The sequence below is a fragment of the Coloeus monedula genome, assembly GCF_965178545.1.
Source record: "Coloeus monedula genome assembly, chromosome: 3".
NCBI lineage: Eukaryota > Metazoa > Chordata > Aves > Passeriformes > Corvidae > Coloeus > Coloeus monedula.
This window is the reverse complement of record NC_138783.1, coordinates 31324059-31339628: the sequence shown is the minus strand read 5'-3', so window position 1 is coordinate 31339628 and position 15570 is coordinate 31324059. Positions and strand designations below refer to the sequence as shown.

The 15570-nt window shown below is 43.0% G+C and overlaps 1 protein-coding gene across 2 annotated transcripts in view; it reads left to right on the top strand.

The window, feature by feature from the left end:
* The window catches only part of PAK1 (p21 (RAC1) activated kinase 1), a gene marked incomplete at its 3' end in the record, with an annotated part of 69589 nt that overhangs the window by 39002 nt on the left and 15017 nt on the right, over window positions 1-15570 (top strand). For both annotated transcript variants that reach the window (XM_082277688.1, XM_082277689.1), the window contains exons 2-7: window positions 2284-2494; window positions 7441-7541; window positions 9023-9170; window positions 10193-10230; window positions 12130-12246; window positions 12588-12762. In XM_082277688.1, coding sequence (XP_082133814.1) covers window positions 2305-2494; window positions 7441-7541; window positions 9023-9170; window positions 10193-10230; window positions 12130-12246; window positions 12588-12762 — 769 coding nt within the window. In that variant the 5' untranslated portion in view covers window positions 2284-2304. The remainder of the gene's footprint in view (window positions 1-2283; window positions 2495-7440; window positions 7542-9022; window positions 9171-10192; window positions 10231-12129; window positions 12247-12587; window positions 12763-15570) is intronic.

The window sequence follows — 15570 nt, the reverse complement described above, 5'->3', positions numbered from 1 at the left end:
CACCTTTATTCAAACCCCCGTGGGGGTAAACCAGGGTGTTAGAGCAGCAAATGTGGTGCCACTCCTGGGGAGGTCTGTTTGGCAGGCACAGAGCTGCTAACATTCCTTTTCCTTCTGCTTCCCTGTTTGCAGTATATTCCTAGCATCTTCCTGGCATTTGCTTTCTGGTAGTTAAATAAGATCAATGCAGAGAATGCATCTCCTATGGGACACTGCTGCTTATGTTGTTTCACATGGTTTAGTTGTGCCAGTTCAGTTCCAGCCACTGACACTGTGATGTGCAAAGCCCATCAGGAAGGCCTCAGCATTTTTGTGTTTCATAAGGTACATGTGCAGCAGTGGCTGCCGAAATTATCGGTTGGGTTTTAGCTTAGACTTTTTTCCACTGCTTAGGCAGGGAGACTACTCATTTGCACCAACCACTTCATGGCTGGCACTCCAGCTGTCACTTAGTTCTGTTCTGTCTTACACTCAAGAATGGCATGAGGCTGAAGCATGAGTGGTGGGACATGCACAGGGCACATGCAAGGACACGCCCAGACAAGTGCACAGCTAATTTCCCCCTCACCCCTCCCAAATGCCAAAGTTGTCCCACCATTAAAATCAATCCCCAAATGCTAGTGTGTCATTTAATATTCCATTGCACAGCGATATTGGAAGGAAGATGGGACTGGGGTCAGTCCTTTTACAAGATTCCCTCTGTGTGAAGACTTGCCCAAAGCCCTGTAGGGTGTACAACACTGCCAGCCCTCCCATTTAAGGGCAAGTGTGAAGAAACTGGGAATCAATCAAGTGGAGGAGGAGGTGGAGCTGCAGGCCAGCCATGGCTTGGCAGGCGACAGGGAAACCTGCTATTGGCAAAATCTGGCGCATTGCTGCCGAGTGACTTCTGTGGGCCGTGGTTGCCTGCCTTAGTTCCCCACAGCAGCAAGAGCAGTGTGCTCTGGGTCTGAATCTTGCCAGTTACACTGAGGATCAGTAGCTTGGCTGAAGAAGACTTTGGAGGCTGGCTGGGTGCTGTGTGGCCATAGGACTGTGGTATGGTGGTGGGATCTGTCTAGAGTGTGACTCAGTGTCCCACTGAGTCCAGCCTATGGAAAGCGGCTCCCTGGCAGTCAGCAGTGCTCTCAGCTTTGTAACTAGACTTCTCACTTGCAGAGAGCAAACAGCTTCTGACTTTCTGCCACCTTGTAATTCTCCCTGAGCAAAACATCTGCCCTTACTGCCTGTGAAATTGGTAAAGCTGTTGAATTGCTTTTTCCACCCAAACAGAAACCATTCCCACTTTGGTCTTTATTCAGCAGTTAACTCCCAACTTACTTTTGAAAACATAGTGCAGATGAATTCCAGTTTCCAGAAGGATCTTGCTGCAGCCAGGCTGTGTCCGGAGCAATGCTGATCTCATTTGGGTGGAACAAGTTAGCCGTTGCAGAATAATCTATTACCCTGTTCCCAAGCTTCCGTCTTTAAATCTGCACAGCAGGGATTATTTACTTATGGATTTAAGTGTGTGTTGGGGATCTAGTTTTGTTTGACCCTCCCAACAGAACAAAATGCAATCAACTTCCTGGAGTTGCTTCTGAAGTGTGCTGTTACTGCAGAAAGGCCAGGGCTGGCTTGGCGCGATCGAGGGCTGTGGCACTGCATCTGAGGTGACATGGGTACAGCTCAGGGCTTCCTGGCCACCTCTGCCTCTGAACCCTCTCAGCAGCTTTTTAGCAAAGGAGCCTGAGTGGCTGCATCAAAACTCTTTGAGTACAAACTCCAGTCTCTGTATTGTGCTGTGCTGGAGACTGATGCAAACCTTTTGACGTGTTTTTTAGGAGAACTAGCAGGGATCTGAGAAGTGTTACGAACTCAGCAACTTGTTGGCTCCTCTCAGGCATCCCTACTCTTTGCTACCTTATATTTACCTTCCCACCCTGCATGTCAGCTCCATGGTTTGCTTGAGAAGTGGTTGTATCCTGAAATAGGCTTTTCTCAGTGATCAGCAACTCAAATGCTTGAACATAGTCTTATTAACGGGAAAAAATTCAGAGCTTGAGTAGAACTTGTTGTGCTGCGTTTGTGTTGCTATCCTTATCCCTGGGAGTGTTCAAAAAGCCTGTGGATGTGGCATATAGGTATATGGTTTGTGGTGAACACAGCAGTGCTGGGTTAATGGTTGGACTGAGGTTGCAGGTCCGTCTGCAAATACCTGCTAATGATTTACTTGATAGTGTGTGATTCTAGTCTACAATAAATAAATAAGGCTTCTAATTTGTTTTCTTTTCCAATTCCCAGTAACGGCCTCCCCAGCTGAAGATGTCTAACAATGGAGTTGAAACAGAAGACAAACCACCTGCTCCTCCAATGAGAAATACCAGCACTATGATTGGATCGGGCAGCAAAGATCCTGGGACTTTAAACCATGGCTCAAAACCTCTGCCTCCCAATCCAGAAGAAAAGAAGAGGAAGGATCGATTTTACCGATCTATTTTGCCAGGAGATAAAAGTACAGTATTTTATCTCTTTTAATAAACCTTCTGTCTGAACGTTGCTCTGCTTGAACATAGTCAAGCCCTTGATGCTTAGTGATGGTTGAGGTTTTAGAAAACCTTGTGTGTTTGTTTCCTGCACATCTGTCTTGGTTTTTTCAGGGTACATAAGGTACAGTCTGTAGATATGTTTTTTCTAATGATTAATCCTATCACATTTAATCCGTCTCACTTTATTTTCATAAGATCATAGAACCCTAGGATTATTTGGGTTGGAAGGGACTTTAGGGATCATCTCGTTCCAATTCTCCTGTTAAAGGTAGGGATATCTTCCACCAGACCAGGTTGCTTAGAGCCCTATCCAACCTGGCCTTGAACACTTCCAGGGATGGAACATCCACAGCTTCTCTGGGCAACCTGTTCCAGTGCCTCAAGACCCTCAGAGTGAGGAATTTCTTCCCAATACCTAATCTATACCTGAACTCTGTTGTTTTGAATCCATTCCCTCTTGTCTTATTACTCCCTGCCCTTTCCAAAATCCTTCTGCAGGTCTCTTTTAGGCCCCCTTTCTTGCAGATTTTTTAGAATTTATTTTGCTTTTCCCATAAATTATGAGAACAGTGTTCATGAAAACTGGGACTAACTCTGGGACTAGCTCTGTTACTTCCCAGCCTGACTTGTCCATAATGGTCTTGAAAATCACAAATTTTTGTGCCAATTACAAGTTGGCCAATAAAGCTGGCACTGGCAACTCCTTTGGTGGAGAGCAGAGGGAGGTCTTTTGCTTGTTTTGTTGTTTTAAACAGCAAATAATTTGAGATATACAAGACTAACATGCAATCTCCTACTAGACCTGTCATATTTTACCTCATGGCCATTTACTCTGTTCTCATGTCTGGGTCAGGCATTGTCTACTTGCTTTTAAGAACAATTTGTCACTGAAAATTCTTGCATATTTCTTGCGAACTGAAGGAATTTTTTCATGTTCAAGGGACTGTAACAGATGGAAAAAGAGATAGGAACTGTGAACTGTACATGAAATTCTAATTTTTAGGACGAGGATATTTTAGAAAACCTCTCTCTCATGAATCTTTTGAAGTGATGCAAGAAAAAAAATCTCTCCATCCCCTAATATGTGCTGTGTTCTTTTTATATCTGACCTATTTTTTTGGAGTTCCTCTTCATAATATATCAGCTTTTTTTCTGTATTGCAATGGTATCTAAGCACTGGGCAACTAAATCAAGGCTAGATATCTTCAACTCCCTGGACTTCAGGAGGGAGGCTGCCTCCTAATTTTTATTAGTGAAAAGACTAACTGAAATGATTGTTTCACTAATTTAAATAAGCAAAGTGGTGGATCATTTTCTACAAAATACTGTAGTATTTATGATGATGATGATGATTATTATTATTATTATTCTTAGCTGATACTTTTGGCAACTTTGGATTGTTTTACAAACGTGGGTTTTTGAACCTGCAATCCAGAAACCTGTGAACTCAATGTTAAAAGTCTGCTGGATCCTGGTTGGAACTTGCCATTGTGTGTATGAATCCTAAAAAAGCTGCAGGATTTTTGTGTTGGCTTACTTAAGGGAGAGGAGTTTTTAAATCTCTGGGATCAACTGTTTCAGAGATCAAAGAAGTCACCTGAAACTTGTAAAAGAATAAAAAAAGTAGAACCTGAAATGCTAGTTTGAATTGGATTATGAAGGAGAACTACGAACGAGGAGAAAAATGAATGTTTTGGGTAAAATCAGCAGACAGACTGCAACTGATCTGAAGATGCCTATGTTTACTGAAGATTGGCCAACATGGCAGATGCTTCAAGACGTGAGAGATTTTTGTTTAGCCAAGCCCAGCAGAGCCTTCTGTTGCCATACACCTGCCCAAACGAGAATGGTTGCTTCTGTCCTCTAATTCCTGTCGAGCAAAAAATTCCTTTAGCACTATCACCTTCACTTCAAATTGGTTGATTTCCATCTTAGAAAACTTCTTTTAGTCTCTTTTAGTCTTTTATGAAGAGAGCTAAAGTCCTAGAGCTTCATGCTGCTTAAACGTAGGGAAATTCTTCAGTGTTCAGACACTTCTCTTTGGTTTGTGCCTGAAATAATTTGGGTGTTATTTGCTTGTTTGGCTGAATTAAAAGAGAAGTTGGTTTCCATTCAGTTAGAGGAAACTAATTTTGAGCAAATCTGTGCTACCCCTGTGCATGAACAGAGGTGTTGTGTGAGGGACACATGGGGCATAAATCCAGCGCCTCATGCATGTTTTCACATATGCATTGAGCTATACCCCTTGCCAGGTGGCTCTGGAGGTGTCATGCTCTGCCTGCAAAATTTAGGATGTAATTTGAAGTCCTGATTTCCTCTGTCCCAGCCTAAACCACAAACCCAGTACTTAAAAAACCTGTTGGCTTAATACGGGATGGGTCCTGTCCAAAGGACTCAGAGCAGAGCTTGTGTGACTTGTTGCTTTCAGCAGGACTTGGGAACATTTTGAGTTTTCCTGGGCTCAGGGGACTCATCAGTGACTAATTGAGGATATCAGTCTTGCTTGAATGGGGCACACTTAGCTCCTGTGAGCTTTGCTGAGCTCAGCTGCAGCTTCAAACAGAGGCAAGGTTTTACCCACAAGGTGACAGTGTGCAGCAACCAGGAGCCCTTCCCATGGTGACTGGGAGAACTTTACTCCATGTTAGCAGTGGTCAAGACCTTTCTCATCTCAGTGTGCTTCAGGATGGCTCACTGCATGGTCAGACATCATGCTTCACAGTAGCAGCTCAAGGTGCCAGAGCATCATAAGGAAAATTTATGGGAGGCTCTTGTAACAGCATTGAAAAGGGGGGTTATGAATGAAGAGGTGGTGAGGTGTTTGTGGGAATGAAGCCTTTGGTGGTGGTAGGCAGGTTGTCTTAAATATATTATATTATTTCTCTTTTTAATTTTTTTTTAAAATTAGGATTCTTCAAGTCTTTTAAGCTTATTGCAAGGATAATGCAATCACTTTAAAGGGACATTAAGTGTTTAGCAATATTGGGAGTGCCTATCTCTTTAGTTCTTTTTCCCTTACACCACCTGCTATGACATAAATATCTGCTTACAAAGGCAATTGTGTTATTAATGGTTTAATAATGTTTAGGCTTCTAGATCTGTCAGATCTGCCTCAATGTAGAAATAAAAAAATGCCTAAGACTTCTGGATAACGACTTAAGGCCCTTAAGCTTTTTTAGGAATGTGTTCAACTCTGCTGTGGCAGCTGCCCTGGACCATGTGTGGGTGTTCATTGTCCGTGAGGAACTCCTGCACAGCGGCACTGGTAGAGGTGTCCTCTTCTTCCTCACCTGAGCAATGGGCTTCTAGGCTGAGATGGCACCTCACTCTTTGGCTTGGATAAGTGGACTGATCCTGCAGGCAGACCTATGGAATATGGTGCCTCTGATGGCACTCCCTGCACTTCTTTGCCTATTTCTTTCCATCCACTGCTGCTGTGTGCAGCAGGCCTCTGTGCTGCAGATGCTCACCATCTGCTAACCAGCAGCTGCTCCTGTCTCCTCCTCGCTCCCTTCTCAGGGATGGCTCCTCCAGCATGGCTCTTTGCCCCTTGGCAGCTCTGTCGCTCCTCTGCGACTCAGCTTCCCCCATCCCCTTTGTTTGAAAGAGGGATCAAAAACAATCTGTTCCATCTTCATGTCCCAAATGGAGCATCTGATCCTTTTTCTTTCTCCAAAATTACTCTGTACAACTGTAGCTCTGTAATGATACAGAGAATGGTGCCAGAGCTGGCACTGAAGGAAACGGGATTCAGTACTTTGGGGCCAGCCCTGAGCCTCTCTACACAGCCAACTGCAGCAGTGTCTTAAAGAATTGCTGCTCTGAGTGTTAGCCTTGCAGGCTTCTGAAATACCTGGGGTTTGGCATCTGTGTTGCCAAAAGTGTGCTGGGGAATGTCAGCCACAAAACAAATTCTGTTTGGCTTTGGATAAAAAAGGGGAGCGGCTGGGAAACGTGAGTGGTTTGCTCACCTTCTCCTGGCTTCACTCATTTTATTGCAAGCAGCAGCAAAGCCAACTAGAATGTGGTTCTTCCTTAAACTAATCTCAATTTTTGAATACAACAAATACTAAAAGGAAGGTGGAGCCCTTAGTACATAATGAATATGGATGAACTGAATCCAATGCATAATGATAATCTTGTTTGACAACCTCAGTTTAAAATTTGCAGGGTGCATCTGCTTTGATGTATTTCCTTCCCTGTTTCTTTATGACTTCTGCGCCTCACCTGCCAGATTCTGCTGTCTTGCTCATGTCTTCAAAGCTGGTTATTAAAACCACCTTTAATTCATTTTGTGAGCAAATAAAAATAGAAGAGCTTTTGCTCATAAGATTTTGTAGCAGAAGCCCACATTATATTTAGGTTTCTTCATACACTTTTGAGGAAATAGGATGAAGAAAGCAATTTCTAAGCAGTATTTGTAGTTAATTTTGTCCCTAGCTTTGTGTGAGAGGCAGGTGTACATTTAAAAGCACATAATATTTTTTTTTTAACTTGCTTAAAACAACAAATAAAAAAATGTGTTCAAAACTGACTGGCTTCCACTTACTGCCACTGTGGAGCTTTTGACTCTGACCTGTGTAAGTTTGAGTGGCTATTTTAGAGTAAATAGGTCTCATGCTGTTGAGTCTAGACATACTAGTTGACACTTTACATACTGAAAATATCAGTTTCTTTCTCTTATGCTTGTCCTGTATTACAGGTATTTTTGTTGTCCCTTCTCTGTAGCTTCTCTTAAGTGAGGAAACAAAGTTTTTAAACTTGGTGTTTCTCTGCTCCAGATTGAAATCCTATGACTAGCAAAAGTGTGTGGAGGGGGTGGTTGTATAGGTGAATTAGAAGCTATTGAGGAGATTTTAATTCTTGATGCATTTATGGACTTTTTAGTTGTTGTTGTTTTTGTCTCTTGCAGCCAATAAGAAGAAAGAGAAAGAGCGGCCGGAGATCTCCCTCCCTTCAGACTTTGAACACACGATTCATGTGGGGTTTGATGCAGTCACGGGAGAATTCACAGTAAGCGAATCTGGAGGAAAAGGGAACTGTGTGGTTTAGCTTATTGCTAGGAGGAGCCAGGGCCCATTAATCTTTTATGCTGGAAGGGCTATTACCATCATCTAGTTTGATCTCATTTGAAACACATCTGCAGAGGTTACCCACTAATCCATGCTGAAAGACTGTCAAACTTGGCACATCCCAGGAGATCAGGCTGCCAGCAAACTCTTCCTTTCCTGTTTTTTTTTGCTGTTGTGGTCAGCTAAACATGGTATATCTCTCCTCCCTTCCCTTCTCTTCCCCTCCCTTCCTCTTCTAGAGCTGAAATAGGTCTACAGCATAGTCTGTGTCCCCCAACTGGGGATCTGGGAGTTTTCCTGTGGGAGGCCCACAGCTGTCTACAACTACTTAGGACAGAATATGCATGTGCTGCCCTAAGGCTAAATGTCAGATGCTTTTATGTGTTGTGGGTTTTTTCATTTATTGACATGCAAAATACTGTAAAGACAGAGTTGTATTTCATCATCATCATATTTTTATTCTTATTTTGGTTATGAGAGAGTATTTCCTAGCAGCAGAAGTTGTTTGTGAGCAAGGTGTTTCTACCTGTCTGTAATATGGTGCGTTTTCAGAGGCTTTATTCCCCTACCCTGAATCACGTGTACAGCTGTGTTTTGCATGGCAGCCTCTAGAATTGCCCAGGTTACCCCATGTGTGCCAGTGCTGATGCCTTAGGGCTTCAAGGCATCAGTGGGGCATTACCTGAGGGGTGTATCCAGCCATCCTGTTGAACTGGGAGGATTATAATGTCATTGCTAATGGATCCCGATCTCTGCCTCTTTGTCCGTACAAACTGTTATCCCTGCTGGTGAGGAAAGGCTTAAGTCTGGCTGTTCTCCAGGTGTGTTTATTTTCTGGCTTAAATGATGTCCCTATACCGAAATTCGGAGCTTGAGATGTGAAGTTAACACCTCTGCTTTCCCAGCTCTGGTTACAATGGGCACCACACTGCTGTTACCAAAGAACTCTAGTGCTACCAGAAGACCCAAATGAGTGTTGCATGTGCATTGTGCTGGAGGCTATGCAGTGTATGTTACTTCTATAGTCTTTCTAGGGTGTATATATACGTATGTGTATACCTGTGCATAAAGGATTTCGTGTTTTGTTTGTTTTGGTTTTTTTTCCTGAGACTTTTCCTGAACTGCAGCAATTGAGTCTTCTCCTTTCTGGTATTTGAATTTTGGTCTGCAAAGGACATGTGAGTCACCCAAGAGCAGAGTGACATTTACATGCCCAAGTGTGATTTGTAACACAGGCAGTGGCTAGGGAGGCACACATTCACCACCTCTTTTTCTTTCCTCTCCTCTCCTGTCCTCTTTTCTCCCTGTTTCCCTCACAGTACTGTGTAACTCCAAAAGCTGGGGCAGAACTGTGACAGTGGGCTTATGTTTTGTGGACCACGTTAGGCCAACTGTGTGTTAACAAGGTGCCTCTTCCCACAGGGAATGCCAGAGCAATGGGCACGTCTGCTGCAGACTTCCAACATCACCAAGTCAGAACAGAAGAAGAACCCCCAGGCAGTGCTGGATGTGTTGGAGTTTTACAACTCCAAGAAGATCTCCAACAGCCAGAAGTACATGAGTTTCACAGGTACATGGTGATGGTCTCATGTGGCTGTGTTGTCCAACTCTCCATTAGTCTCTCCATTCTGTTAATCCTGATGCCCAGCATAGCTGCAAAAAGAGGAGGCCAGTCAACTGGCTAAGCCTCCCAAACACATATGTTTCTGATGCTCACAGCCAGCATCTGGAAAACAGATCCCAGACTGCTGGGGCTGGGCTCCCAGTGATGAAAATCCCTGGAGAAAACAGGCAGCTAAATTTTGCACCGGTTTCAGTTTGCAGGGTGGGTGTGGATGTTGCTTTTTGTGTCTTTGGGGTGAGAGTCTCTCTGCTCCCATGTGCCATGGTTGAGGAATATGGCTCAGCTGCCTGGGTGCTTGAAAATTCCTGGCTGAGTTCCTCTAAAAGTCAAAACTCTCAAGGTTTTGTGCCTCTTTCTATGGATTACCTGCCCTCTGAAGGACATCTGCAGTTACCACTCCTCCCTTTCAACTGCAACTCTAAATTTTTGCAATTTCTAAATATTAACCCCTACTTTGGTTCTTTTAAGGGGATAGAACCGTGTCACCAGATCTGGTACTAATTAGGAAGGCTCCGAGCAGGGATAAAAGCGCAAATCTTCCCCACTAGTGCCTGGATAGACCCCACCAGTTGACTTGTGGGGTTCTCTGTGCTCTTGCAGGAAGTTTAGGCATCGGAGACTGAACATCATGCAGGAGGGAGCCAGCTGCAGTGCCTCTGCTGCTGACTTAGTCCACTGATAATATTTTGTGTATGTGGAAGGAGGACCATATTCATTCAGGTTTTGCTCTGGGCAATTCCACCCTCCTGCAGCAGGGATTCGTGACCCCTGCATTTGTCTGCATTTATTTACCCTCTGTTCCTATATCTGCCAGGGTATGGCTGGTTCTGGGAAGCTGGAGTTAGGAAGCTAAGTTTGGGAGCAGCCTTTTTTCCTGCCTTTTCTAAAGACAGCTTGTCCCTTGCTCCTCTCCCCACTGCTGCTGTGTTTATAACTCATTTATAATGGCATTGTTACCTGTCTTTCAGATAAATCAGCAGAGGATTACAATTCATTGAATACATTGGTAAGCCTTACACTCACATTCTGTCTCAAGTTTGGGGATTAGAAAAACTTGCAAAAAACCAGTTAATTACATGTAAACTTGTAGTTTGCTTAGTGTTTTAAAATCTGAACTATATATATTTGTGTAGTGAATACATCTTTATAAAAACAGGCATGCTCCTTTCACTTTTTTTTTTCCAACTGATGGGGAGTAAAGTGGACAGAAGTAGGATCTTTAGCGAATGCAAATTAGTGAATTAATTAATAGAAATAGCTCTGTTTTCATAGAAGTTGGTCTTCTCCTATACCTAGAATTTGATAACCACTCTGCTGTCAGGTTTTATGTCTCTATAAACATCTGTGATATAATAAAGTTTATTTACTAACTACTAAGTCTGATTTACCAAAGCTAATGTTGATTAACCAGACTAATCTCTAGCAGAACAGGAAATAAAAGGCTCTCCTCCTCTCTGCTTGACCTTTACTCAGTCCTTACCAGGGCAGGCACCACTCCTATTTGCTTTGTTAGGAGATGTGATAAATTTTTGTGTGTGCCTGTGAGATGGAAGAAACAAAACTTTCAGTTGAAGATAGTTCATAAAACCCCACAATTCCCTCATCTCTTGTTTTCTCATGGCCATGTCATTACATAGAATTGGCTTGTTCTTCTCCCTTCCAAAGGCAGCTTATTCAGATCTGATCATTTAGGACTCTGTGTAAAAAGAAAAGGAAAATGTTTCTGCCATTGTTCATTATTGTATGTCACTGTATGTCAGTCCTCAGAAGTTTCAATATCTGAGGTTGGATTTTTAAGTAAATCCTGTTAAAGCAGTAGTTACCAGTCTACTGAGATAACCTGAGGGAGGGCATTGGATAACCTTTAATTTTGGGGATATTCAGGAAACTCCCAGTGCATAGTTTTTCCGTGTTGCTTTTAACAGGCCAGGCTTTTGTGTCATGTCAAGTGCATTTTGACAATTATTTGTCAGGATGATAATGACTTCAAGTATTTTAGGCTGAGTGAAATACTGTGTTGCTTTCCCCCTCTTTCTGAGGACTTTAATACTTTTCCCCCTGCCACTCTTAGGGAGGTGATGATGCACAAACAGAACTGGTCTAGTGGGTTGAGGACCTCACCAAGTTTATTCCGAAATGTTTGTAGTGTAAAGAATGTAATGAACTTCAAATCCAGTTTTAAATGTATAAGTTTAAAAGTTACTTTCATTCCTAATCACAGTATTGCAGAAAATTCCAGATAATTTTTTATCCACCTTTACAACTGTTTTTTAAAAAAATAAATCATTCCTATTTTTCCATTAAATTTTATGTTAGGAAGTGATTTTAAAAGAGATTTGAAAAGATTTTGCCAGATTCTGCTTCCAAAATCTCACATTAATTAATTCTCGATCATAATACCAGAGGCAACATTAACTTGACCTCCTAACTTTTGGAGAAAACATTAAGAGTTTGATGCAAATTCTAGCATTTAAAGTCTGAAATTTTCATACTGAATGGTCAGGGTTTGAAGCACGCAAAAAACCCTAAGAGACAGTATAAATAGGGAGAGATATTTTCAAACTTGAGTGTCCCAAAACTTGCTGGGCAGCTGTGTGGGTGTTGGGGAAGCAGTGAGAGAGCCCAGGTCTTCTGGGAAGGGGATTGCTGTCAGTCAGGCAGATGAGGAGCTCTGTCTGAACAGCTGTGTCAGGCAGTGCTGGACTGCACACCCATTTCCCATGAAGACTCAGAAACCTTGGGCCTTGAATTTTTCGGACACTGTAACTCTCCAGCCTGTTCTGATTATTGCTTTTCTGCACTTGCTTCAGTGCAATCTCTGTTAAGAGCTTAATCCAGTGTTTGTGGTTTTGTTTACAACGTGCGATTGGGTTTTGATTTTTGCTATTTGTGCAACTCCATGCAGAATGTGAAGGCTGTCTCTGAGACCCCTGCAGTACCCTCAGTGTCTGAAGATGAGGATGATGAAGATGATGCAGCTCCACCCCCTGTGATAGCTCCGCGACCTGAACACACCAAATCTGTGAGCAGAAATTCTTTGTTCAGCCCTCACTGCTGCAACCACAGTCAGGCCTTGACTGTGACTTTGTCCCTCTGCATGGCATGCTGAGCCCTTCTAGGGAGCAGGAGGGATGCAGTGGGAGCCACTCCTTCTGGCAGAGCACCTTAGTATTGTCACCTGCCTAGTTGGGGGGGGGCACGATTAATGATTAATCACTAATCCTTGATTAGTGATGTTAGTTGCTAACAAAGTAGCTGTAGAAATGCATCCCTGGCAACAACAAGAACAATAGCAATAAAAAGAAGATGAATAGAAGTGTTTAAATCTTCACCTGACTTGTGTGTTTTTCTCAACAAAATTAGATATACACCCGCTCTGTGATAGACCCTCTTCCTCCTCCTACCAGAGATGTGGCCACCTCTCCTATTTCTTCTCCCTCGGAAAACAGCACAACAGCACCCGACATGCTGGTCAGGAACACGGAGAAGCAAAAGAAAAAGCCAAAAATGTCAGATGAAGAGATACTGGAAAAATTAAGTATGTCCTTGTTCTTTAACAAAGTCAAATTCCAGGTCCTGCTGTGTTGGTTTCTCAGAATGTCAATAAGCTGAAATGTTTTCCCGTTTTGAGATCCCTTACTGAAGACATGGGCACACAGTCACAACACAACACTGGGGGCAGATGTAAGGGGTGAGCTTGAACATAAACTGAGCACCTGTGATACTTGCTGAAGTCCCCAGGGAGTTACAGATCCTCAGGCTCTACAAAACAAGCCCTGAACAAATAACATCTATTTAACATTGAAGTCTGAGATTGTTCCACGTCTTATTCTGTAGCTCTGAAGCACAAATTATTATATTGCAATGTTAGACACAAGGTGTCTGAAAGATGGAGAGAAAATTAATGCATCCCCAAGTTTGCTTTCCACAGTATCGTGGTGTAAAGTGACTTGGTTATTTTTAAGTGCTTTAACATTTTGTGGGTAGCCAAATTGGTGAGTTTTTAATGAGAAAAATTCATCAAGTCTCTCAGTCGTGTCCTCGTGTCTTTAACAGTTCCTACCTTTCAGTGCAAGTGCCCCTCTGCTGCTTGGTGGTTTTTGCCACAAAGCTGCTGTGGCATATCCAACCGCTGAACCAGCTCTTTCATGCAGTTGATTGCTATCCTCAGCCTGGGCCAGGTTTTTTTAGAGTAGAGCATTTCTAATTCTTTGAACTACTAATCCTGTATTAATTACATCCATTCCTTGCTTGTCAGTTGACTTAAATTGTGTTAGCACCTCTATGGTAAGGCTGACCTCCTTGGCTTGAGTAGATATTTGTTAGTGTTTTAGGAATAAGAGTCTAGTAGCTACATGAAGACTTCATCTGAGGATATAACTTTAAAAAAATTTTAAAATATTAAAAAATGGTACCTGATTTCTCTAAATAAAGCCTAAGTTGTCTTGATGGCTTATGAACTGGAACTGCTTGCTATTGGAAAACTCACACCTGTTGTTTCAAAACATCGACTTCAGTTAACCTCAGTTAGCAGGATCTTTGTACCATTAAGGATTCAAGACATTTTGTGACCAGGTAGGAACTGTGGCAGGAAAAAAGGTGCTATTCTAATACAAATACACCCACTTCAGTCACAAAGAGAAGTGCAAGTGCTACTTTTAGGAGTGTTGGGAAGCAGATGTATGTTCTGATACCTTGCTTGCTCCAGGTGTCAACTTCTATATGTGGGCTAGTCAGAAAAATGTTACGAAGTTTTAATCTTTAGTCTTAATCTCAGTAAAAATGTCTTTCCACTGAGGGCAATGGAGCTGTACTTGTGCAGACAAGCAGCCTTTTGACATTTTAGTTTGACATGTAAATAAAATGATTAAAACTGTAAAGCAAAAATATATTTACACATATTCAAGATGCGCTAAATGTGTGCAAAGGTTAAAAGGAAGCTGCTCAATCTCTACCTCTCAGCATAAACACAGCATTGGTACAAACATTAATGAATCCTCACCCGACTCTTTGGAAGGTAGGAACCTCCCCCTATTTTAGAGTTAAGAGCATTAAACAGGGCAAAACTGGCAAATGCCTCTTGTCACCACAGCATTCTGTCCAGTCCTTGCCTTGGGGAAACATTTGCAGTCTGGTCTTGTAGCCTGTGTTAGGCTTTGAGGGAAAATTTATGAATATTTGTCCAGAAATACCAGTCCTCAGGGCAGACAGCATCGCTTCTGTAATTGTAGAGTGGGTTTTATAAAGCCAGATTTCTCTTCCTGCCCTCCTCTCCAAACATGGGCCATATTCCCTACTTCTACCTCTGTCTGTCCTAAACCCTCTGGGTCTGGCTTCTCTCCAATGGCATCTGAAAATAGCCTGCTCTTGCTCTGCTTGCTACTGGTTTCCTTGGCTTAATGACCATGAGCAGTTTCTTTGCCAATATACATCTGTTAAGGCTCAGCCCCAGACCCTGTGAAAGCAGCACCGTATGTTGGCAGCCTCAGTGACTTGCAAACACCAACTCGGATGCAGCTCTGCATCCCTTGAACCTGTGAGCCACCTTGGTGCTGTTAGAGAGGGGACTGGCTACCAGCTGAGCTCTAGAAATTGCTGGATCTGGTTTCTTTGCCCTAAAAAGGGGTAATTCCTGCCTGCCATAGGGGGGTTATCAATATCAGTTAAAGTCTGCAGCCACATGCTGTGGAACACCAGGCACAGTGCTTTTCCCTTTGAGGGATGCAGTGATGGACTTTCTTTTGGCTGAACAGCCGTGTTTTGGGAGAACAAACTGAGATGGTCTCAGGTTGCTTTCCAAACCCAGAGGGATGCTGGTAACTGCTGCTAAACCTGTGCTGGCTGTCAGGTTCCTAGAAAAGCCGCTGAGCATTGCCCAAGACAGGGCAGGGGAGGTTTGGCTCTGAAGGGTCTCTCCACCTTCTCTCCTGAGTCTTGCAGCCCAGTCACTGGGTCAGTAAATGGCTGTGGTTGTGCTGGTACGAAAATATCATAAATACTTTTTTTCCGCTACAAGCTGTCATGGTGTAGGGAAATCTTTGGCTAGTTTTGTAAAAGACTGTTGGCTCCAAGATGATTGAGAGCCCAGCCTCCAATTTCAGAGATTGCAGTGCGGGCACATCTTAGATCATCCAGGGTGCTGAAGCTGGGAGTGACTTTAAGTAACAGGTTTCCAACAAATAATTGTTTTTCCATGTGTTAGGCCTGTGTATCCCCATCCTGCACCTAGTAATGACTGCTAGTGAAGGTTAAATGTTCTTAATGTCTGTGTCCCATCATTTCTGAAGGGAAGGTCCTGATAGAAGGGCATGCTGCAGCTGGTATGTGTGTAAATAACTGAGGGCTT